Source organism: Podarcis liolepis (assembly GCF_965112155.1).
Source record: "Podarcis liolepis genome assembly, chromosome: 9".
Lineage (NCBI taxonomy): Eukaryota > Metazoa > Chordata > Lepidosauria > Squamata > Lacertidae > Podarcis > Podarcis liolepis.
In genome coordinates, this window is record NC_139564.1 from 70,696,741 (window position 1) to 70,722,772 (window position 26,032).

At 45.7% G+C, this 26,032-nt stretch overlaps 1 protein-coding gene and 1 long non-coding RNA gene across 3 annotated transcripts in view; both read right to left on the reverse strand.

The window, feature by feature from the left end:
- Positions 1–2,891: 2,891 nt before the first annotated feature.
- The window catches only part of SEPSECS (Sep (O-phosphoserine) tRNA:Sec (selenocysteine) tRNA synthase), a 44,477-nt gene continuing 21,336 nt past the window's right edge, over positions 2,892–26,032 (reverse strand). For both annotated transcript variants that reach the window (XM_083460522.1, XM_083460523.1), the window contains exons 7-12: positions 17,661–17,790; positions 17,448–17,539; positions 7,529–7,622; positions 6,814–6,904; positions 3,699–5,158; positions 2,892–3,339 (exon numbers count right to left, since the gene is read on the reverse strand). In XM_083460522.1, coding sequence (XP_083316648.1) covers positions 4,885–5,158; positions 6,814–6,904; positions 7,529–7,622; positions 17,448–17,539; positions 17,661–17,790 — 681 coding nt within the window. In that variant the 3' untranslated portion in view covers positions 2,892–3,339; positions 3,699–4,884. The remainder of the gene's footprint in view (positions 3,340–3,698; positions 5,159–6,813; positions 6,905–7,528; positions 7,623–17,447; positions 17,540–17,660; positions 17,791–26,032) is intronic.
- On the reverse strand, positions 12,165–15,411 carry LOC310686673. Its single transcript, XR_014516035.1, has 2 exons — positions 13,589–15,411; positions 12,165–13,344 (listed from the first exon to the last, which is right to left on the reverse strand). It is a non-coding gene; the product is annotated as an uncharacterized lncRNA (long non-coding RNA).

Sequence of the window (26,032 nt, forward strand, 5' to 3'; positions counted from 1 at the left end):
ATTTTTTTATAATAATTTTTATTACATTTTTTCCAGTTACAGATAGAACAGAAGAAAAAAAGAAAGAAAATAAGAAAAGAAAAAGAAAAAACCAAACCATTTCAACAACTTATTTCAACTTTCTATCGAACTTCCCCACATCTCCCGCACCGTGCATTCTTAACAATAAATTTATCAGCAAATTATAACCTTGTTTCATGTGTTTCTTTTGTACTTTCAATTACAATTTAAGTTTAAATCCCTTATTTTCCATTTACTCTAAAAACAAAACATGTTGTCATTTTTAACCATTTAAACTTTGATTCTTTCAATAGTATTATCCAATTTCATATATAATCCACTCTCATTGCTGGGGCTAACCTTCCAAGTCATGCGGCATCTTATAGTTCATATAACTTATAAAACTTTTGCAAATGGTCCTTAAATTTTTTCCAGTCCTCCTCCATTGCTTCTTCTCCCAAGTCTCGGATCCTGGCAGTCATCTCAGCTAGCTCCATGTAGTTCATCAATTGCGTCTGCCATTCTTCCAGTGTGGGCAAATCTTGAGTCTTCCAATACTTAGCGATAAGGATTCTTGCTGCTGTGGTAGCATACATAAAAAAGGTTCTATCCTTCTTTAACACCTTCTGGCCGACAATGCCCAGAAGGAAGGCCTCCGGTTTCTTAGGGAAGGTGTACTTAAACACCTTTTTTAACTCGTTGTAGATCATTTCCCAGAAGGCCTTCACTCTTGGACAGGTCCACCAAAGGTGAAAGAATGTCCCCTCAGCCTCCTTGCATTTCCAACATTTATTATCAGACAAATGGTATATCTTAGCAAGCTTGACTGGGGTCATGTACCACCTGTATACCATTTTCATAATGTTTTCTTTCAAGGCATTACATGCCGTAAACTTCATACCGGTGGTCCATAACCTTTCCCAGTCCTCAGACATGATATTATAACCAATGTCTTGAGCCCATTTTATCATGGCTGATTTGACTGTCTCATCCTGAGTATTCCATTTAAGCAGCAAGTTATACATTCTCGATAATAGCTTGGTCTTTGGTTCTAACAACTCTGTCTCAAGTTTCGATTTTTCCACCTGGAATCCTGTTTTTTTATCCAACTTAAAAACCTCATTGATTTGGGCATAATGAAACCAATCTTGCACCTTACCCTTTAATTTTTCAAAGCTCTGCAACCTCCAATTATCTCCAATGTTTTCTATTATTTCCCAATATTTCGGCCAACCGGCCTCCATATTAGGTTTTTTCCGAGCCTTGGCCTCTATTGGTGATAACCACCTCGGAGTTTTACTTTCCAGTAAGTCTTTATATTTTTTCCAGACCATAAATATTGCTTTTCTGACAATATGGTTTTTAAACATTCCATGTGTTTTTGCCTTGTCATACCACAAGTACGCATGCCAACCTAACGAATTGTTAAAGCCTTCCAGATCTAGGACATCAGTGTTTTCTAACAGAATCCAATCTTTCATCCAGCAGAAGGCAGCAGCTTCATAGTATAACCTTAAGTCTGGCAGGGCAAACCCCCCTCTTTCTTTTGCATCAGTTAATATTTTAAACTTTATTCGGGGCTTTTTGCCCTGCCAAACAAATTTCGAAATATCCTTCTGCCACTTTCCAAAGCATTCCACTCTGTCCACAATCTGCAAGGCTTGAAACAGAAACAACATTTTTGGCAAGACGTTCATTTTTATAGCTGCAATTCGGCCTAACAAGGATAATTTCAATCTTGACCAGATTTCTAGGTCTTTTTTAACTTCTGACCAACATTTCTCATAGTTGTCTTTAAATAAGTTCAAATTTTTAGAAGACAGATTAACCCCCAGGTATTTCACTTCTGCACCCCAGTATAGAGCAGCAACACAGGCAATCATCTGCTACTGCTGGAGCCAGCCCTGGCAATCTGACACAGTTCAGGTGGCCGGGGGTTGGGAACAGTGTAGTAGGTTAGGGACAATAAGAATCACCTCGCTTGAACAGACTGAGATCCATCCAACTCACTCATTTCCAACTATGGCTAGCCATCGGATGTCTCTGGAAAGCTCCTAAGCACAACATGAAGAATAAAACACCTGGCAATTTGATTATTATTTATAGATGCAACTATCCTCCATGAATTTAACCCAACCATTTATCAGCTTCGGTGGGAGAACCGACGTTTTCCAGAAGTTGTTCCAGCTCTCCACACCAGTCATCATTTTTATAACCCCACAGTTCCCATCAGGACCAGCTGGAACAGCCAAAAATGAGGGCTAATGGGAGCGGAATTCCAAAGTATCTGAAGGCCCCCAGGTTGGGGAATAGTGCTCTATCTAGCTCAAAGAGCAGTATGGTGTAGTGGATGAGTGTCATCTAGGGCCTAGGAGACCAGCGTTCAAATCTCCACTCAGCCAAGAAGATTACTGGGTGACCAGTGACTGCCTCTCAGCCTAACCTACCTCTCAGGGTTGTTGTTGGGATTAAACAAGGAAGAGGAAAACTATGTACACTTCCTTGAGCTGCCCGATGTAAAGGTGGAATATAACTCTAATAAATGAATATATAAATAGCAGGGAAGCTAAAAGTTCCTAAATGTTCATAACCTTAAAGGGAATTTGCCTACTTAAGAAAATTGCACAATTAGCGTGAGCTGTCACATAATGTCATCAACTTCCACGATGGTGAAAGCTGCCTCGTGGGAGACTTTATATAAAAGAGCTATCACATTACCATAAAAGCTGCACACCAGCCCTAAGCACGGGATTCTCAATTGAAATGGTGATATTGCACACATAAATGAAGAGGTCTTTTGAGTCATCCTCTCACAAATGATACACAAACTGGGGGGAAAGTGAGTTTTGGTGGGTGGCAAGGTGAGGGATAGAAAACATTCACCACAAAAAACCAAGGAAAAACTTATAATTTATTCAATTAAGATGACCAGAGCGCCCACCTAAATTTACCTGAGAACATCCACTGATTGTAATTACTTATTCTCATGTCTATAGCAACCCGTTACAAATCAAACTCAATTATTTGAATTAAAGCTCTTAAGTCTAAAGAATTCAGAGGTTCTTCAGCATGCATAATAACCTTGTATTGAGTCTTGTGCGTGGGCGACCTTTGAAGCTGTCTTGCTCTCACTGGCAGAACTACACCATCTTTTACCTTGCTTCCCTTATAATAAAGTTGATGCTTCACTTTAAAACACACTTAAGGGTGCTGTGTGAGTGAAAATGGAACAGGAAGGTTGCAGCAAATAAGGCAGAGTGTAGTTATGTATGTTGTAACATACCATATAACCAAGTTTGAATGCCAGACCGCAAAATACAGATGCTTAACACATAAATGCTATCTAGACCAGTGTTTTTCAACCACTGTTCCGCGGCACACTAGTGTGCCGCGAGATGTTGCCTGGTGTGCCGTAGGAAAAATTGAAAAATTCAAAATATATATATATTTTTTTAAAAAGTCAAATTTTCGCCCACTAGGCGGGCGCTGGACTGTGTCCACCCTATTTTCCATCCATCCTGGGTGGGGATCAGATCGGATGGGATCGGATGAGAGCGGACAGGCGGTCCGCTCTCATCCGATTCCCCATAGAGAGCAGCGGGGCTCTGACATCTCCCTCTCCGCACACAGTGGTGGTGTGCCTCGTGATTTTTTTCATGAAACAAGTGTGCCTTTGCCCAAAAAAGGTTGAAAAACACTGATCTAGACGACTTTTCCTGACAAGAGAGAGAACAAGAAACAAACATTGCACCCCACGTGCCAATAGCACAATAACATGGTACTGCTGCTGCAACAGTTATGAATCAGTCACTGAGTATCCTGGCTCTGTTATGCATAAATGGCAATCACTACAGTTGTAGTATAGTGTAACAAGATTACAGACAGGAATAGCTACTGCCATATATTATTTAGCACATAAAGGGTAGATTTATACCCAACTTCCATGGCTACCATTTCCTCCTCCTGAATCTCACACCACTTGAGATAACCTTCTAAATTCGCTGACCGTAGGCAGTGCTACAATGCTAGGGGCCAACCCAGAAGTGGAAGGAATGCTAGCTGACTCTGACGATAACTCTAGACTTCAGAATTTCATTTTGGTGTTACTGCCATAATATGGAATCCAATACCTGGAAAGCAGCAAAGCATAATAACATATTAAAATCAGCTCACAGGAGAAATGGTCCCCCTTTCGAGGCACTACAGCAGTGGTAGTCAATATGGCATCCTCCAGATGTTGTTGTACAACTCCCATGTCCCTGACCGTTGACTATGCTGGCTGTGGTTGATGGGAGTTGAGAGTCCCAACAACCTCTGCACATCATGCTGGCTTCTCCTGAACTCTAAAACAAAATGCAAGGCACCATCAGAGGGGAACCCATAAAGCTTCCATCTGTAAGAGGTCTGATCAGTCAAAAAAAAAGAGCAAAGCCTATTGGAATATGGGTGAATTAAAAATGAAATCCGTTTTCCGTTAAATCGTTTTGGCTCACGTGCAAAATGGAGCTCGTAAGGTAGAGAATAAACCTGTTATCACTGAATAACCTGCGTTATACAGAAAGGAAAACTCCCTAACCAAAGAACTGGTTTCTTAGGTGAAAATAAAGCCACGCTCCAATATTTATCATTCACAAGGAAATGCGAATGTGTAAACATAAAGAGGAAAGTGCAAGACCCACTGAAATGAATGGGAGCTGCACAACAGCACCAATGGTGCACTTGAACACCTCCCATTCATTTAAATGGAATTAATGCATCACAGGAATGTGTCCTGCATCACTTAACGTTTTGGTTATTTCCCTCCCATTAATTGTACTGCAGGTTGCATGACATGGCCCTGATATAAATGCTGAACATCCTAAGTTGGGAAGCATCTTCCTTAAGCTATTTTCGGTCATCTTCTTCGACTAAATTGCACTTTTCCATCCCGGAGGCCACTTCTTCATTCAGTGCTGGGGAACCTTTTTCATCGTTCTTCCCTTTGCTTAGAGCCTTCAAGCACTTATCAAGTCTTTTCAAGAACACATCAACATCTTCTTTCGTCATTCCAATGGCTGAAGCAGCATTGAGGTAGGCACAGTGGTATTGGTTTGTATGGGCCATGAAGCCTTTGAAAGTGTAACCACTCACCGTTTGCTGAGACCCAAGGGGAACAACTCTGAAAGGGGAGGGGGAAAGGAAAAAAAGTTACATACAGAAACACACCCAGAAATAAAACACAGAACAACCTAACTTGTTGAACTTCTCAGGGGTAATTATGGTGACTTAAAGGAAAGAGCCAGACATCCTGAGCCAGACATCCTGGAGAGTGAAGTCAAATGGTCCTTAGAAAGCACTGCTAATAACAAGGCCAGTGGAAGTGATGATATTCCAGCTGAATTATTTAAAATTTTAAAAGATGTTGCTGTTAAGGTGCTACACTCAATATGCCAGCAAATTTGGAAAACTCAGCAGTGGCCAGAGGATTGGAGAAGATCAGTCTACATCCCAATTCCAAAGAAGGGCAGTGCCAAAGAATGCTCCAACTACCGCACAATTGCACTCATTTCACATGCTAGCAAGGTTATGCTTCAAATTCTACAAGGCAGGCTTAAGCAGTATGCAGACCAAGAACTCCCAGAAGTGCAAGCTGGATTTAGAAGAGGCAGAGGAACCAGAGACCAAATTGCAAACATGCGCTGGATTATGGAGAAAGCTAGAGAGTTCCAGAATGACATCTACTTCTGCTTCATTGACTATGCAAAAGCCTTTGACTGTGTTGACCACAGCAAACTATGGCAAGTTCTTAAAGAAATGGGAGTGCCTGATCACCTCATCTGTCTCCTGAGAAATCTCTATGTGGGACAAGCTACAGTTAGAACTGGATATGGAACAACTGATTGGTTCAAAATTGGGAAAGGAGTATGGCAAGGCTGTATATTATCTCCCTGCTTATTTAACTTACCGTATTTTTCGCCCTATAGGACACACTTTCCCCCCTCCAAAAATGAAGGGGAATGTGTGTGCATCTTATGGGGCGAATGCAGGCTTTCACTGAACGCAGGCTTGCGCACCGACCCCTCTTGCTCTCCAGGCTTCAGGAAGCTCTGCGCAAACCTTGGGAGACCAGCGTGACTTCGCGCCGGAAATTAGCCCTGACTGCTCACTGGAAGGACAGATCGTGAAGCTGAGGCTACAATACTTTGGCCACCTTATGAGAAGAGAAGACTCCCTGGAAAAGACCCTGATGTTGGGAAAGATTGAGGGCACAAGGAGAAGGGGACGACAGAGGACAAGATGGTTGGACAGTGTTCTCGAAGCTACCAGCATGAGTTTGACTAAACTGCGGGAGGCAGTGGAAGACTGGAGTGCCTGGCGTGCTCTGGTCCATGGGGTCACGAAGAGTCGGACACGACTAAACAACAACAAAAGGAAAACAAACCTACTAAAGGCCCAATCCAGACTCTCAACCACCAATGCTGGCAGTCATTGGCTGTGAGACCAACTTGGGATCCAGTTGATCCAGGGCCAGCTCAGCCCTGCCCTTGGAATGCCACACTTTGCGACTTTCTGCAGGCAGGATACTACCAACGCCCCACATAAGGGAGGTTTGGGTTCCAGCTGCCCTCACCTGGGAGTGAGTGCCACTGAAATCAGTGGGATTTGCTTCAGAGTAAACGTGCACAGAACCAAGTTGCATGCAAGCTCTGTCCTGCCAACCTCTGCATATCTTTTGGGTCTGTTTTGAGACTGGCTCCAACTGAAGTGAGGCTTGCTCCCAGAAAATTTGCTTCAATGCGTTTTTGAATCGGAGGCGTTGACGGAAGTACTTACCTTGCGCCAGACACTTGTCTGGTGAAAAGCATAGATCCAAGCTGCGTGACAGCTGTCCCACTTTGTTTATCTAGCTCTCGGAGTGACATAGCTGAAAATACAAGTTAACAAGGTTACTGTAATTTATAGTAATTCCTTTCTACAGCAAACACTAGTAGAAAGTTTTGGGAAACTGTTCTCTCTCTCTGTGTGTGTGTGTGTGTGTGTGTGTGTGAGAGAGAGAGAGAGAGAGAGAGAGAGAGAGAGAGAGGGATGCCTAAGTGTCCCATTTATATGGGGGTGTGTGTGAAATAAGTGTATTTATTTATTTCCAACATTTCTATACAGTAGTACCTCGGGTTAAGTACTTAATTTGTTCCGGAGGTCCGTTCTTAACCTGAAACTGTTCCTAACCTGAGGTACCACTTTAGCTAATGGGGCCTCCTGTTGCCGCCGCGCCGCCAGAGAACAAGTTCTGCTCTCATCCTGAAGCAAAGTTCTTAACCCAAGGTACTATTTCTGGGTTGGCGGATTCTGTAACCTGAAGCGTCTGTAACCTGAAGCATCTGTAACCTGAGGTATCACTGTAATTCCCATTAAAAACAACAAATCCTTCCCTGGATAGTTCAGAAGTAAAAGTCACAAACCACATTTGCCACGATAGAATCACCCTCTGCTTTATTACACCGCAGATTTCTTCTCTGCAGATACAACCATCCCACGACACCCTAATTACCTAAGGAGATGGGGTTGTGAGGTGTTTCCAGCAACCTCTCGTTGTAAGCTTCCGCTAATTTCTTCACATTCTCCGAAAGGTAGGAAAACATTTCCTAGGGGGAGAGAAGGGGGACCAACTGCTTTTAGTTCTTTTTTTGCTATTCTTCACTGGAAATTTGTGTCTTCAAGTTTGCCAACAAGTATTTCCTACTTAATATTTAGATTAATCCGTTAAAACAAAAGCAGCAGCAAGCAGGTTTGAGGTCGCCAAAGACCAGAGGCTGCTGGCTAATTAAACAGCATTGAGGAAACCAACAGCAGTGTCTTCCTGCATCTTTTTGCAGGAATTATTATTATTATTATTATTTAGTTTTTAATATTTAATGCTGCATTGTTTTTAACACTCGATTGGGAGCCGCCCAGAGTGGCCGGGGAAACTCAGCCAGATGGGTGGGGTATAAATAATAAATTATTAAATTATTATTATTTTACAGGGACCAGCTGGAAGGATGTAGCCAAAGACCAGGGCAACTTTGTTGGTCCCAGATAAAGCTTGTATCCCAAAGTAGGTGCTTTCCCCCCTGGGAAATCTGTGTTTTACCACTGAATCAGACCAAATGGCAGAAAACCCAATTGCTGTTTGCTCCGATTCAGCAGCAAAACACAGATTTTCCTGCGGAAAGCACCAGGACAAGAAAAGAAAAGGAAAAAACACTAGGACACAGACCTGTGCTTAGAAACACAGCACAAAAGGAAGTCTGGATGAGTCCTGAGTTCAAATCAAATTACCGTATTTTTCACGCTATAGGGCGCACCGGCCCATAGGGTGCACCTAAGTTTTTTTTGGGGGGGGGAATAAAGAAAAAAAATTTATTTCCCCCCAGGCGCGGGGCAGGGGCGGAGGAAGCCCAAGCTTCCCCCGACCCCAGCCCCCAGAACAGGCTGCTATCCGCAAGCCTTGGGAGCCCAGCGGGAAGTCGCACCGGGCTCCCAGGGCTTGCGGACAGCTTCCTGAAGCCTGGAGAGCGAGAGGGGTCAGTGCGCACCGACCCCTCTCGCTCTCCAGGCTTCAGCGAAAGCCTGCATTCGCCCCACAGGACGCACACACATTTCCCCTTCATTTCTGGAGGGGAAAAAGTGCGTCCTATAGGGCGAAAAATATGGTGATTTCTCAGTCAGTGCAGTGGCATGAAAAATTTTGGAGGCAGGGCAGGGATTAGACCAGCCTCCTCTCGCAGATCCAATGTTATGAGGATTGAAGAGCAACCCATGTCCAACTCCTCACAAAAGCCAAGGAACAATATGCACGCCATGGATAGTGGATTTGGCAGAAATCTTCACCCCTTGGCTAATCCCCCAAGCAAGACTACCACAAGGAAGCCCAAACAAAGCAGCTTTCAGAGCCGAGCTTTTAGGAGCTTTTCGCAGCAGTAAAACCAGCTAATTTAAAACCAGGGCATTAAAGCTATTAATTAATTGTGGCTGGCTGACTGAAGTGACATGGTGAAACAAGGGGGAACGAAACAGTAAACACCCGTGATTTATTAAATGATCTGCTTTTCGGAATTATTTTTCCCCCTATTTTAATACGCGTCTAGATCTTACAAGCAGCTAACTAAGCAGTTTACCGTACAATAAATTAGTAGTGCCATATATTCGGCAATATTTTTTGTGAGGCCAAATCCATATCTAACCTCTATTAGAAAATCTGGCTACTCTGTGAGGAATTTACGAGGACTCCAAACACAAGTTTTACTTAAGAGAAATGTAACCGAATTCCATTGATTTTTCTACATTGCAAGTGCTATATTTAACTCAAGACACAAAAGGATCTTATCATACTAGAAGAGTATTGAACAACTTAAGCACTAAAATGCCAGCTAAATTTCCAATGGGGGAAGTGAAGAGATTAGATTAAAAAGGCAAGTAAAACAATGCTTTATGCTAGATCAGCAGCGTTTGGGGGGGGGGGAATGTTAGCTCCAAAATGTGTGGCATATCCACAGCTCTCAAACGAGTATAACTGAGTATGGATTTCAATAACCAGTAACCCAGTTTTCACACAAAAGAAAACAGATGTCTCAAATGCGTGTGTCTGTCCCATGTTACACAGTTCGAGTGAGTAGACATGTTGAGTGAGTTATTTTCAGGAGAATTTGGCTGACTCTTTGTTAGAACAGAACCATATGCTACTCTGATGTACTGAGAAGCCATGGTTTGGCAGTATGAGAATGAGCTTTGGGGTCACCTGCTTCCCCCTCCCCTTTCCATTCCTTTTTTGTGCCAAGATTAAAAACTTCTAATTGCTTTTTGTGGCAAAGTTTGCCTATCTAGATCAGTGTTTCCCAACCGGTGTTCCGCGGCACACTAGTGTGCCGTGAGACACCGGCTGGTGTGCCGTGGGAGGGAGGCGGGCGAGTCGGGCGGCGAGAGGCGGCGAGGATCCGCGTCGAGCCGGGGGCGGCTCCGCGGTGCTGGTGCCGAGCGGCGGGGCAGCGTGCGCAAAAGGGAGGAGCGCGAGACAGCGGAGGAGGAGGAGGCCGGCATGTCCGGGCAGCAGCAGCAACTCCCGGCGACGGCTCCTCCTCCGCCCGCTATCGCCGCCACCACCACAACAGCCGCCGCCGCCTCAGCTGCCGCCGTCCCTCAATCCCTCGCTCTGCTGCCTCCTCCCACCCCGGCAAGGGGAAGGGAAAAAACTTTCACTTTTGTGCGTCCCTCCCGGCGTGACGCTGCGCGCTGACGTCACGGGGCGGGGCTTTAATGGTGGTGTGCCGCGAGATTTTTTCCCGGTAAACAGGTGTGCCGTTGCCCAAAAACGTTTGGGAAACACTGATCTAGATGAAGGGCAAACCAATGGACCACAAAACGGAATCCAACGCTTTCTCTTTGCCTTCCTGCTTTCCCCATATGCCAAGATTAGAGAGCCAGAATCTTGTGCCTGGTGCATGTTCCTAGTGCCATCCATGGTTTAGTGCAGGGGTCAGTAAACTTTTTCAGCAGGGGGCCGGTCCACTGTCCCTCAGACCTTGGGGGGGGGGGGGAGACGATATTTTGGAAAGAAAAAAAAAGAACGAATTCCTTTGCCCCACAAATAACCCAGAGATGCATTTTAAATAAAAGGACACATTCTACTCATGTAAAAACACGCTGATTCCCGGACCGTCCGTGGGCCAGATTTAGAAGGCGATAGGGCCGGATCCGGCCCCTGGGCCTTAGTTTGCCTACCCATGATCTATACTCTGGGTGGCAAGCAAGTGGGGCAGGGCTTTGCTTTTGTGACCCTTAGATTCTGGAAATAGATCCCTTGAGAGGCAGGTCTAACCTCTTTGCCACTAACCTTTTCAAGACTGGTGGGCCTCTAGTCTAAATCAGTGTTTTTTTCCTAAAAAAAAGTTTAGGGGTACTCTCATTTTCCTACTCATTGAAATACTGCCCCTCAATGAGGCCAAACTGAGATTCACAAAATGTTTAGGGGTATGCGTACCCCTGCGTCCCCCCCAGAAAAAAAGCACTGGTCTAAATTAACTTGTTTTCTCTGCATGGTTATGTGTCATGCGGCTTTTCTGCTGATTGCAGTTTAATTGTACTGATCCTGTTAAAAATGTTGCGCTTGTTCCATTCTTTAATATAATTGTATACTGCTTTATGGGACCTGAAGGTTCCATAAAGTGGCATACATTTTAATATATAGTAAGCTTCTGGAGCAGTGCTGTTTGGCCTGTGCTTGATTTGTGTGAATGGAAGTTCCCAGTGGGCAGACAAAGCCCTAGACATGTGAGGCTTTCTTTTTCTTTCATCTGTAATAATTCACTTGAGCTTAATAGTGGACATGGTTTAGTGTTTCATCTAACTAGACTTTCCAAAATCTTAAGTGGAGCTTGGAAAAAAAAACCACCCCAGCAAATGAATGGTTGGGATCCAAAGTGCAATGGACAGGCGCTTTACTTACCAATCAATAGGGTATTTTCTGCTTCCTTTTCAGGTATCGCCCTACCACTACCATAATAGTGGCTGCTGGAAGGAAATGATCTTTCTCCACCTGTGCAGGTGTGAAAGGACTATTCCACACAGACAAGTGGGGAGTTTGGATCCTGCGCCATCTCAATCAGACAAGACAGATTACTGATAGAAAAGCCTGCTGAAAAGCACTACACAGCTCCTCCATTGCACCACTGTTGCATGAAACTACTAAGATAGGCAGTGCAGTACAGTGGGTAAGGCTAGGTGGGCTAGCAATACCTGCATGCAACTATCTGCTCAGAAGTGGAGCAAAATGGGTGGTTATAACTGGGATGGGAGAAGGACAGATTGCCATTTTAGGGGATGGGTGCTGCCTCAGGGCAAACACTCCCTAGCCCCTAGGCAGCCTGTTTATTTGTCAACGGTATTACAAAAGCACTGAAAGCCTCCAGTAGTTTCTCTGGCCTTGCAAAAGGCTGTCATGGATCCATTTATTGCTCACGGAGGTGGAGAGCATGAAACATGTTCCTTTGCGTCATGCAGAGGGAGGAGGAATCTGGGCCGAGCTATCAGGTTCTGCTGCAGAGATTAACCTCCCCTCTGCAAGACACTGGCTAGGCTCTTTATTGATGCGAGCTCAAATAACCTGCAATAAGATTTGACATGAGGATAAGGCAAGAAAAGGGAGGAAATTATTCTGATATTTTTTTTAATAGCCTGGCTTCTTTTTTTGAGTAGGTGTAGTGGAACCAATATAGAAAAGAGCACTCAATGTCAAGCTATAAATAGCTCCTGCTGAGAACATAATAGCTGTGCCTCAGCTTTCACACAGCAAAAGGCAATAAACCACCACTATTAAATTTTACCATTCAGGAACACACACATTCAAAGTACACTAAAGAAAAGCAAGGTGATAGTTCTTATTTCTACAACAAATTTGAAACAAGAAACTGATTCACAACATTTAGAAAATAATGCTTATTGAGCAGAACTACTTTTTCAGTGAAAATATATGGTTGAGTTGCTTAGATTTGCTTCTTCACCAAAATCGTTAGCATCTAATTCTTTATTCGTTACATTAACTAAAGCATTAACAAATGAGTGACATATTAATCATTTTTAAAGATACATGGTCTTCATTGAGCTCTGTCATCTACCAAAGCCAAATTATTTGTGGTTCCCAACAATTCAAAATGAACCTTAGTACCTGTAGTCCATATTCAGCTGATCCGTTGCACTGGCAGAAGCCAGCACATTAATTCCTGCTAGTGCAATGGGACTTTCTTCCTCCTCTCCTCAAGGGTACTCTATGCTGTCCCCAGATATTCTTTGGAAGGTTTGAGAAAACACCAGAACGGAATAGTTTTTCGGGATGGTGTGAGGAGGAAGATCCATTGCACAAGCAAAATTTGTGCTGACAGAACCTTAGCCACAGCTCTACATTCAATACAACCCTAAGTACTGACACTATGAATCTAACCCACAACTTTATAGAAGTATAGACTGACTTTTGAAACCTGTGTGTATGTGGACCGGAACAGTACAACTGTTTTCATTTTTAAATGGTAATAGTATATTTGTGAAGAATCGTTAGGAATTTCACTTCATTTCATGCCAAGGTGCCACTATGGGACTTTACTAGAACAATTACAAATTAGCTGTTCCTGCTGGTACCTAGACCACTGCTCCTCAAATTTCTGGCCAGACTAGTCTCAACATTTCTGTATTAAAGATTGGCACTTATTTCCCTCTTCTCTGACTACCTTCAACATGTAAGAGGAAGAACATATTGCCCTTGCAGGAACTTCCCTCCCTGCTTCTTCAACATGAGTCACTGATCTTGCCTGTGCCTCCTGGCTCAAAGGAAGCAAACTCTGTATAGTGGTACCTCGGGTTAAGTACTTAATTCGTTCCGGAGGTCCGTTCTTAACCTGAAACTGTTCTTAACCTGAAGCACCACTTTAGCTAATGGGGCATCCTGCTGCCGCCGCGCTGCCGGAGCATGATTTCTGTTCTCATCCTGAAGCAAAGTTCTTAACCCAAGGTACTATTTCTGGGTTAGCGGAGTCTGTAACCTGAAGGGTATGTAACCTGAAGGGTATGTAACCCGAGGTACCACTGTACAATGACTCATGCAGAGATGAAATAGGCAGCCTCCTCTGAGTATGGCGGCGAAATCTGCCATGCGTTTTCAGCAGGAGTGACTGACAGATCCCATCCCATCTGATGCGGCCACAGCAGAATTGACATCAGCTTTCCTCACATCCCAACACACACACACACTTTGGGAGGAGTTAAGATGAAAGCAGTGAATCATGCAGTGATGTAGAGAGTGGCTTCCTTCGTACATGCATGCATGTGGGATACTCTAGATTCACATGGCGCTTATCTTATTTATATCTTGTGACATGCACTGCTAAGAAACTACCGACCTAAACACAGTATATCTTGACATTCTTATTGCAGCAGCAAATGAGGAGACAGCACCACATGTCATGTTCAACCATTTGTCTGCAGGCCACAGGTTGGATTTTTTCTGTTTTGCTTACACAAAGCAACCGCACAACGGCACAGGCGTCTTAGGCATGAATTAGAGAGGCTTCTATTTTAGGTAGCAGCGAGTCACTTTGTTTCTGCCTAACACAAGAATAGCTCTAAGCTTGCAAAACAATAAAATAATATATTAAATATTCAAGAGTTCAGAGATGCGAGAACTGAAGTAACATGCATTTGTCAAGAATCCCTTACATCAGCAAATCAGAAGATCTCCCACATCACGCTAGAGTGGGGGGAAAGCAATGATACAGTATTTGTTGATGTACTGCCAATTCAGGTCAATTATTAGAGATTAGTCAGATTTCCACAAATGCACTTCAGTTAAAGCAGAGGAAACCTTGCAAATATAATTCGGCTACCATTTTGTTTTCTTCTTCTTCCTCTAGGTCCCAGTTGCATTTTGATGTCCCAAGTTTTGTTAGCCTACAAATACTCCCTTAAAAAACCCCAATGCTTGAGAACCACTCTATTAAGCACCCTCTCCCACGTACAAACACACTTCCTGAAGTGTTGCAGTCCAAGAAAGGGCAATGACACGCATATAGCAGGGTCTCGTCTTACTAGTTTTACAAAGATAGGAACAAATTTAGGAGATTCTATTATGAGCGAGACACACAGCGGGGATGCCAAATTAAAATTGTACTTCCAATTGTCGTTTTTGTGTTGCCTAGAGTTTAAAGATGTTGTGGTGTGATTAATGGGTTGTTGATCAGCTAGTCCCTCTGCAACTTCAAGTGCATCACAACACTCACAATTCTTTCCCCCCTGTGCAGGGCTGACTGTGCTTGTGGACCTGTTTGATTATTTTTAGCTAGGAATCAATAAGGGAAATCATACCCTATTGATCTTATTAGGCCTTGTTGCAGCCTCATTCATCACAAGGTGATGGCATCTCAACTGCAAGACTTGGTGGTGGTTTGCAGGGATGCTCCTGAATTACTCTCATCATTTCTGGCAGGGATGGGCTGGGTGGTTGCTTGCAGTTTTTGCTGCAAGGTCCCATTCCCCAAACATGTTGTGATCAAGACATGTCCACTACACCCTGCATTAACATCCAGCTCTCTTTTCCCAACGGTCTCATGTAGACCCAGCGCACAGTTTCATTTGAGGTTGCAGTCAGGGGCACTTAATGCAGATAAACCAGGGTGACAAAAAATCAAGGAAAGCATGGAAAAAAAGATACTTGCAAATTTGAAATTAGAGGGCTAAGTAATCCTATTATCAGAAAAATCTTATTGGGTGGTCTTGGGTATGTCTAAACTATCACAGTCTAAGACCATAATTCAAACCCCAAACAGAATGGAAGGGCTCAATGGGGTGTCAGGACCACCACTGCACCCACAGCCATAATAATAATAATCATAATCATAATCATAATCATAATCATAATACAAAAAAGTTATTTATATCCCGCCCTCCCCAGCTGAAGCCAAGCTCAGAGCGGCTAACAACAGTAAAAGTAACACAATTTACATAAAATCACAATCAATTAATTGAAATACATTCTAAAATCAATTCATTCTAAAATCAATTCAGAATCAAATGAATGGCAACCATTGGGCTAGTGTTCTATGAGGATTACAGAAGGAGGGGGTCAGACTGTGCCTCGGCCAAAGGCCTTGTGGAACAGCTCTGTCTTGCAGGCCCTGCGGAAAGATGTCAAGTCCCGCAGGGCCCTAGTCTCTTGTGACAGAGCGTTCCACCAGATTGGGGCCACAGCCGAAAAAGCCCTGGCTCTGGTCGAGGCCAGCCTAACCTCCCTGTGGCCCGGGACCTCCAAGATGTTTTTCTCTGAAGACCGTAAGGTCCTCTGTGGGACATACCAGGAGAGGCGGTCCCGTAGGTACGAGGGTCTTAGGCTGTATTGGGCTTTAAAGGTTGTGACTCATGCGGACCAACTGGCAGCTTCCAGGATGGAAGGCACCAGGTTGGTCAGAATGTAATGCTAAACCATGGCTTAGAACTACATGGGAAAGCCTGAGCAAAGCTCCAGGCTCTCATGGCAGACTTCAGAAGGGCAGGGTGATATATCATCCCAAACCGGTTTGAAGGCCATAGAATTTCTGTTTCATAATTTTTGACCTGGCAATATAACCCAAATCACGATGTGTATGTGTGTTTGTGTGCTATGCAAAAATCACAATGTGGGAAAAACCGGGAAGCCAGCCAATGCTTTTCTCGGTTTTTGCAGCCCCTGTTAACTCTGCTGGCTCAGCTCTCCCTTACCTCCTGCAGGGGCCAGTGAATCACAAGAAAAGGTGCTGGCAAAAATCATGATGCGAGTAAAACAGTGCCTCTACATAGCTCCATCCTTATTTCAGACATTGTGATATATTGGTATATCACAATGTTTAGCTGGTGATATATTGCGGTGTTGAAAACCAGATACCACCCAGCCCTAGACCTCAGCAAAGTTAACTTTTAGTTTCAAAGAATATCAGCTTAGTGCTATTTGTGAACAAGGAATCTTGGTTTAGAACAAACAACCGTTTGCTAAAGAAGCTGAAGGAGAGGCCGATGCTCTTCCTGGGAGTGGGGAAAAGAGAAATAAGATAGAAATCATTTATTTTCTATTTGAGTTTCTTTCATAACCCATGATCTGAAGTTGGTTTGATTGGCAAGTTACCATTGTTTGTTGTAAGTCAAGATTCCTGGTTTAAGCATTCCTGTACATGGGAGGAAGCAATAAGAGTGGGGAATGCCCCAGCCTCACTGAGACTCATCCATGTACAGTGGTACCTCGGGTTAAGAACTTAATCCGTCCTGGAGGTCTGTTCTTAACCTGAAACTGTTCTTAACCTGAAGCACCACTTTAGCTAATGGGGCCTCCTGCTGCTGCTACATGATTTCTGTTCTCATCCTGAAGCAAAGTTCTTAACCCAAGGTAATATTTCTGGGTCTGCAGAGTCTGTAACCTGAAGCATATGTAATCCGAGGTACCACTGTAGTGCTGAACTATAGATAAACTTTGCATGCATACCAGCCCACTGTGGAAATATCCAGTGATACCTCAGAAGTTGAACGGAATCTGTTCCGGAAGTCCGTTCGACTTCCTAAACATCCGGAAACCAAGGCACGGCTTCCGATTGGCTGCAGGAAGCTCCTGCAGCCAATCAGAAGCCGCGTAAGCTGCATTGGACGTTCGTGTTCCAAAGAACGTTCGCAAACTGGAACACTCACTTCTGGGTTTGTGGCGTTCAGGAGCCAAAACGTTCGACTTGCAAGGTTTTTTGGGATCCAAGGTACTGAGAAAACAGAGCCCTGGTAGTCAGCCCATTTAAAAACAACAACAAAGACATAGCTACAGGCCAAACAAGAAAGCTTCATGTGCCTATTGCAGCTGAGGCTCCAAAAATGTTTGTTACGTGTTTATTACAACTTAAGATGTAATTTGCCATCAGTTAATTTTGAAATATTACCTTTCTTTCTTTTAGCAGCTGTTGATACCCCTTTGTGCCCAAGGTCAGCAATGTAATGAGAACATCTAATGAAGGAGAGGCTGAAGCTCTTCCTGGGGGTGGGGAAGAGAGAAATAAGATATAAATCATTTCTTTTCTCATTGGGGAGAATAAGCTATTTGAGTTTCTTTCAGGGTTGTTTCCTGAAGAAAAATCCATTTAAAAACTATATACCTGGGTACATTTTGCTGATCTCCTGTATGAAGGAGTCACTGAAGCCAGCAATGATAGCACCACCTACTGGAACCATGAAGTTTTTGTCCAAACTTTGCACAAACGCATCAATTCGACCTCTTCGTGCTCCCTAAAAAGAGAGACACAGAACCAAGTTGAGAACCAAGGGGACCTATCCTTAATCTATGTGACAAACAAGGAGTTGGTCTTTTAAAACCCCAGTTTTAACTGATTTTATATCTACTGCTTTTTGTATTTTTAATGTTGGTACGATAATTGCTTTTGTTTCTGATGTCTTTGATCTGTTTTGTACTGGTTTTATGGTTCTCTTTTGCCGGCTAATTAAAAGATAAATAAACCCAGTAGGCGTATTGTGATGGGATGATGAGCTGCTTGTGCGTAAAATGCAAGTCCCTCAGAGTTTGATCAGGTTTTCAAACCTCTGCCTGTGACGGAGCCCCTCCGGCATGGCTGCGTCAATCGCTAGTAGAATCCGAAAGTGGTTGTTTTCGGAAACGTTTCCAACATAAGAGCTCTTTCACGGAAACACGTCTTCTGGACTCTCTGCGTGACAGTTTCCGGCGAGGAGTGGGTGTCCCTATAGGAGGTCCTGAAACCTCTCCACTGTTTTCGCTGGAAACGTCTCTGAGCCATCCCTCCGACTCACTTTCCCTGGAAGTTCCTGCTCGCCCCCTACTGGTTCCCTCTTCAGCTGCTACGTCTCTTTCAACCTCAGGGAGCCTTTGCACCTCCTGTCCTTCCGATGGCAGTTCCCTGACATCCACCTCCCCTCCAGGGCCCCCTTCACCCCCTCCCGTCTCCTCTCCTCCGGGCTGGGAGGAAGTAAAACCCCTGAAAGAACCTTCATCATCGTCCGAAGTTTCGAACACTTCCCTCCACCTACTACTGTCCCTCGTCTCTCGATACTCCTCGTCATCGGAGTCTATTCCCTCTTCCAAATCCGACTCCGCAAATCCTTCCATTTCCTGTTCCTCGTCGGTGGTGCCAAAGTACTCCCTCCTAAACCTTTCTACCGGCTGTGGTTTCCTAGGGAATCTTCGGTGGAACGTTTCTGTTAAAACCTCGTCATTGACCTCCCCTGCAGTCACCCAGGTGTTTTCCGACTCCGGTTCCCCTTCCCACGCCACCAAATACTCTACCTGATTTCCCTTCCACCTGGAATCGAGAATTTCCGCTACATGGTTGCTGCGTTCCCTTTCTTCCAAGGCTGGTCCCCTGGCGTGCTCCCCTGCACGCCCCCCCCTGTATGGTGACAGTAACGACCTGTGGAACACTGGGTGCAATTTCATGTGGTTGGGTAACCGGAGTTTGAAAGCCACTGGGTTGACCTGCTGAATGACCTCGAAGGGTCCCAATCTTTTGGGCCTCAATTTCTTACAGCCCCCTTTGAACGGCAACCCTTGGGTTGACAGCCACACCTGATCGCCCACCCTTATGGTTTCACCTTCCCTCCTGTTCTTGTCTGCCTGCTTCTTATATTGTGCCTTGGCCCTTTCTAAGTTGAGCTGGAGCTGCTGATGGATCGCTTCCATCTCTTCTACAAAATGCTCGGCCGCTGGGACGCTCCATCTCTCCCCTCCCTCCCCTGGAAAAGCCCTGGGGTGACACCCGTAATTAGCCAAAAAGGGGCTCATCCCTGTGGACACATTCTCCGCATTATTGTAGGCAAATTCTGCCAGCGCCAACTTTTCGGCCCAATCGTTCTCTCTGTCATTGACATAACACCTCAGATATTGTTGGAGTATGCCATTTGCTCTTTCCGCCTGCCCGTTGGTTTCTGGGTGCCGGGCAGTCGAAAAATTGACTTCCACATGCAGCAAGCTCATGAGCTTCCTCCAGAACCTGGAAGTAAATTGTTTGCCGCGGTCTGAGATCACCCTCAAGGGGGCGCCGTGCAACCTAAAGATGTGTTCTACAAACAACTTCGCTGTTTCTTCCGCTGTGACTGCATGTGAGCATGCCACAAAGTGGCACATCTTAGTTAACAGGTCTACTACTACCATGATGGCTGTTTTCCCCTTGGATTTCGGCAGATCCGTCATAAAATCTATTGATACCGCTTCCCAAGGCCGTTCTGGTGTGGGTAATGGTTCTAATAACCCTGCCGGTGCCCTTCTTTCCCCTTTGGCTCGCTGACATTGGTCACACCCTCTTACATACTCCTTTACATCTTCCCTCACCTTGGGCCACCAAAATTCCCGGGTCACCAACCACATGGTCTTGTGTTGCCCAAAATGTCCCGCCGTGGGGCTATCGTGCAACTGCTTGAGTATTCTTCCCCTCAATTCACCTTCGGGTATATACAGTGCCCCTTTGTAATACAATGCCCCATTTCTTTCCTCAAAACCTCCGGGGCTCTCGCCCTCCCCCCTGAGACCTCTGAGCTTATCCTGGGCATATTCATCATTTTCCGTTTCCTGTACCAGTTCACGTTGCCCCACCATCACCGCCCCACACACCCAGCGGTCCTCAGGGATGACATGTCTCTCTTCGATTGCCCCCTCCCCCTCCAAATACTCTGGTTTGCGTGAGAGGGCATCCGCCCTGACGTTTTCTGGGCCTGGCACATAACAAATTTCAAAGTGGAATTTGGAAAATTCCTGGGCCCATCTGACTTGTCGTTGGTTGAGTACTCGAGCTGTTCTCCAATACTCTAAATTCTTGTGGTCGGTGCACACTTGCACCTTGTGTTGTGCCCCAATCAATAAATGTCTCCACCTCCGGAACGCTTCGTGGATGGCGAGTAGTTCCCTGTCACACACCGTGTAGTTCCTCTCGGATTTATTCAGCTTCCTCGAGAAGAAGGCACAAGGTCTCCACTCCAACGTACTCCTCCCGGGTTGAAGAAGTACTGCTCCGATAGCCCGGTCGGACGCATCGGTTTCCACTCTCATGGGTTTTCGTAAGTCCACATGCAGAAGTTGTTCTTCCGAGGCGAAAGCCCTTTTCAGTTCTTCAAATGCTCGCTCCGCCTCCGCCGTCCAAACAAATTTCTTCTTGCTGCTGAGGCAGTCGGTGATGGGCGCCGTCAAATGTGCAAAGTTCTTGATGAACTTCCTATAAAAGTTCCCAAACCCCAGGAATCTTTGCACATCCTTCTTGGTCTTCGGTGTCTTCCATTCCAGTACCGCTTGGACCTTGCCTGGGTCCATGGCCAATCCCTTGTCTGACAAGCGGTACCCCAGGAATTCCACCTCCTTGGTATGAAACTGGCACTTCTCCAGTTTCACCCACAACTGGTTGGCTTGCAGCTTGCCCAACACTTCTCGAACGTCCTTCACGTGCTGCTCCTCATCCTCCGAATACACCAACACGTCGTCTAAAAAGGCCACACAATTCTTGTAGAGCAAAGGTCCCAGGACGTGGTTCATAAAAGCTTGAAAGCACGCCGAGCCTGCTTGTAGACCGAAGGGCATAACGAGGTATTCAAAGGCCCCCAAAGGGGTGAACATGGTGGTCTTCCATTCATCCCCCTTCCTTATGCGTATCAGATTGTACGCCCCCCGCAGGTCCAGCTTTGTAAAAATTTTCCCCTTCCTCACCCGGGTCAAAAGGTCATCAATTCGGGGCATCGGAAAAGCCAGGGGTTCCGACACGGCATTGAGGGCCCTAAAGTCCACCACCAATCTCGGCTTATCGGTGTTTTTTTTGTCCACAAAAAACACTGGGCTGCCCCCCACCGCTCGTGACTCTCTGATGAAACCTCGCTTCAGGTTCTTGTCAATGAACTCCCTCAACTCCTGCATCTCCCTGTCAGACATGGCGTACAGCTTGCCCACTGGGAGTTGAGCCCCAGGGAGTAGGTTGATTTGACAGTCAAAGGGTCTATGCGGCGGCAGCTTGTCTGCTTCCCTTTCGCTGAATACGTTGCTCAGATCTGCGTATTGTGGGGGCACTTTCCCTTTATCCATTACTTCCATCCCGGCTAGGGTGACGCCAGCTCCTCCCGGAACCTTCCCCTGCTTGCAGTGTTCTAGGCAATACGCTGACCCAAATGAGACCACCCTCTGATGCCAGCCCACTAGCGGGTCATGTAGCGCCAGCCAGCTCATCCCCAAAATGATGGGCGCTCCTCCCAAGGTGGCCACATTAAATGCTATTGGTTCAGTGTGCCTTGCCACCCTCATTATCATTGGGACAGTCTGTTGGCTAACTTCTCCTCCCAACAGCTCTCTGCCGTCAATCGTGGTCACCTGCAAGGGGTTACTTAAAGGGATGGTCTGTATCTGGTGCTCAGCTGCAAACTCCTTACTCATAAAATTACAGGAGCTGCCTGAATCCAAAAGCGCCTTGACCTGTAGTGGGTGTCCATTTTGCAGCTCTAGTGACACTTCTATCACTAAAGCAGGTCTGGGTGGTTCTGGCGTGGGCACTTTCACTGCTCTTTGGCCTGGCTGCTGTGCCCCAACGGTGGCAGCCAGGCGTTGGCTTTTACTTGCTCCTTGCTTTCTTCCTCCCTCTCCCCAACAGCTCCTGCCATCCCTTGCCATTCCTTTCTTTGTGGGCAGACTCTGGCAAAGTGCCCTGGCTGTTGGCAGAGATAACATTTCTTGGCGCTCTTTCCCTCCTTCTTCCGCCCTTCACTGGGATTTGAAACTGCGCGCGCCCGCGCTGTTCCAACTTCCATCGGCTCTGCCGGCGGGAAAGGTGGCTCTGGAATGTCTGGAATGCGCAGTTCCCTCCAACGTTCTCCTTTCCCTTCCCGCCTTTCCAAAGCCCTCGCTTCCTGGCGCGCTCCTATGGCCAGCGCTGATTTGGTCAGCTGATCCATAGACTCGGCCCTTGGCCCCCGGGACAATTCATCTTTAACGGCCGAAGAAAGCCCCTCTTCGAAAAGCATCTGGATGGGTTCCGCCGATAGGTCCCACCCCAATTTGTGAATCAACATAGTAAACTCAGTCCAGTACTCACGGACAGATCGACTCCCCTGTTTGCAAGCCATTAACTGCCTTCGCACCACTCCCTGCTCAATGTCGCTGGAAAACATCAGGTCCATGGCCCGAAAAAACTTCCTCGTGTCCTTTAGGATCTCATTATTCACTGCCATCAGGGGTCGAACCCAATCCTTCGCCCCCCCTTCGAGATGGCCAATTACAAAAGCCACTCGCGATTCCTCGTCGGGGAAGTCATCATACTGCAGGTTGAGAGCGTATTGCATCTCAGTTCTAAAGGCATGATAGTTTCTGGGATCCCCCCCGAATTTCTGCACCAATCCTGGCACCTTTCTGGCGATCGAGGTGGTTTTCTCCTTTCCCTTTTCTGCATCCTGAGCCCTCCTCTCCTCAAGCCTCGCCGTTTGCATGGCAAGCTGGATCTCCAACGCCCTGTACCTTTCTTCCAGGCTTGGACCTCCTCCAGCTGCTCCTGCTCCTCCGGTTCCGGCTGGGTCGCTCATGATGCCGCTGCTTGCACAAGCTGGCTTTCAGGGACTTTCGGATTGCTGTGATGGGATGATGAGCTGCTTGTGCGTAAAATGCAAGTCCCTCAGAGTTTGATCAGGTTTTCAAACCTCTGCCTGTGACGGAGCCCCTCCGGCATGGCTGCGTCAATCGCTAGTAGAATCCGAAAGTGGTTGTTTTCGGAAACGTTTCCAACATAAGAGCTCTTTCACGGAAACACGTCTTCTGGACTCTCTGCGTGACAGTTTCCGGCGAGGAGTGGGTGTCCCTATAGGAGGTCCTGAAACCTCTCCACTGTTTTCGCTGGAAACGTCTCTGAGCCATCCCTCCGACTCACTTTCCCTGGAAGTTCCTGCTCGCCCCCTACTGGTTCCCTCTTCAGCTGCTACGTCTCTTTCAACCTCAGGGAGCCTTTGCACCTCCTGTCCTTCCGATGGCAGTTCCCTGACACGTATGAACAAAGTATTAGTCAAAGCCACCAACCATCAGTACAGCCTACCAGGAAAATTAGAATTGTCAGTCCTTCTTGGCACATATTTATTTAAAGCAACTCTTTAGCTGCAAAGGCTCCCAGACAGCTCACTAAAATCGACAGTCTGCCTCCAAAAGAAAAAGAGATAGGGAAGGAGGAGGAAAGAGGAAACTCAGGCATTTGTTCTTAAACATCTTGAAGTTTTTTAGAATGACCAGTTGGAAGGGAAATAGTTCTGGGAGAGGAGGAGCCAAAAATAAGTGTGTTGCATAGCTGCCAACTTACAGATTTGAAAATAAGGGACCAGCAGCCTCGGAAATAAGGGATCAGCAGCCAAAATAAGGGATTTTCAGAGCACAGGTATGTTCGGCTTCTGAGACCCTCCGAGCCAAAGGCAGAAAGCCCAGCCAGCAGCCAAACAAAGCCTCAAGCGGTGGTTCCCACAGCGCAACAACCCGGCAAAGGGGATGCAGCAAGGAAAACCACCGTCACCTCTCTGCTGGGAAGCGCTGAGCAAAGGCGAGTGTCCAGGCAACGTGGCCGATTTGTTCGGCACAAGGCATGCAAGCTCCACCCCCCAGTCATTCTTAGACTCCTTATTGGGTGAGCAACGCAGCCAAGCAACACAGCTGGAGCCTCCCTGGCCTGCAGGGAGGGAGGGAGAGGAGCTGCTTCTTTTGAAACCCGGGAAATTTAAGGGACATCATCAATAAGGGACAGCAGAGGGACACGGCGCTGGGATAAGGGAGTTTCCTGCCAAATAAGGGACGGTTGACAGCTATGGTGTGTTGTCAGCTGAACTGAACTGACACTGAGAATGGCCCTACTTCCCTCCTCAGCCTTCGCAGTATCCTGATAAGATGACTCCTGCTCAGTGATAGTTGAGGGAGGGAAAGAACCAAAGGCAACTAAGTCTCTTATCAGGGTCTTGCACAATTCCCATTCACGTCAATGGAGCCTGATACAGGAGAAGTGTCTGGTAGATTGTGCCCAGGTTTCTTTACAGGGGCTCCTTTGTTCCTTGTTAAAACTGTTTTGGAAAACCATGTTAAACAATAGAGATTAAAACCACAGGATGGGTCTCTTGCAACACCACTCTTCTCCAAAACGTGCCAGGAGATTTTAGCCACAAAATTCCTGTTCACTAAGAGACCTTTCTGTAAAATCACAAATGCATATCTCAATTTACAGTTGGAGGATCACTAAATTAATCTGCATTCTCACGCTGAACTGCTTAGGAAGCGCGAGTCTTTTAACAGAAAGATTTATTTACATTAACGTATTTCTAGCCCACCTAACCAAGGAGACTTAGGAGGCGGCTGGCATTTTAAGAATAGAAAACATGCTAAGATAGAACAGCAGCAGAATAAAATAATCCAGCTACGATCCTAAAATCAGCAAGGAATAAAACAACAGAACAACATATACTAAGTTAAAACATCTGTGCAGATAAACATGTTGTCCCCCACCACCACCTTAGTGCCAAAAACTCATTATAGGCACCAAGTGTGCAGTCCGATGGTGTGTGCTCCACAAGCAGGGTGCTAACACAGAAAAGGACCTGTCCTCCTGTTCTCCACCTCCTTTTCTTCATCTGGTGGGAGAACTCAGGACAACGACCATCTCAGAGAGCATCAGGGGATGCATTGTTTCAGAGTTGATCCCAAACTACACAGGGCTTTATAGATTATGGTAAAGCCAGTCCTTTGAATTGTACGTAGAATTGCACACAGAGCCATTCAGTGCTGCATCTAACAGCACCTCCAGTCTGTGAATTTGACCCTCAAGGAGTGGAAATCTATTCAAAAAGGTCTGAACACTTATTTCCCAGGTGTAGTCAACCATCTACCAACACTACCATCCTGCCTAGATTGAGCTTTAGAGTGACATTCAGCTCTATTTTGAGTACAGTGGTACCTTGGTTTACAACCATAATCCGTTCTGGAGGTCTGTTTGTAAACCAAAACAGGTTGTAACCCAAGGCACGCTTTCGCCAATGGAGCCTCAAAAAAAAAAAAAAAAAAGTTCATAATCCAAAAGAATGGGGTGTAATCCAAAAAAAGGTTGCAAACTGGGACATGCACTTCCGGGGTTGACATGTTTGTAATCCAAAACTTATGCAAACCAAGACGTATGCAAACCAAGGTACCATTGTAGATCCACTGAGATTAATGAGCACAACTAAGTTATATATTAATTTTAATAGGTCAACTCTGAGTACAACTACCACCCCAAGAACCCACGTTTACTATAAATTGTGCATCCCCCATCAGCAGAGCAGATCCGTTTTCCCAATGTAAGCAGAAAACATATAAAAATATAAGTAAAAGTGATCCCTTTGAATGTCTTAACATAAATCATAAACAAACAGGAGCAAAACAGAAAGCAGTGTGCAACCCAGTGGACTAATGGACCAATTGTGCTACTCAGTATTTTCTTGACAAGGCTATCATTAGAAGTGATTTATTATTTCCATTACA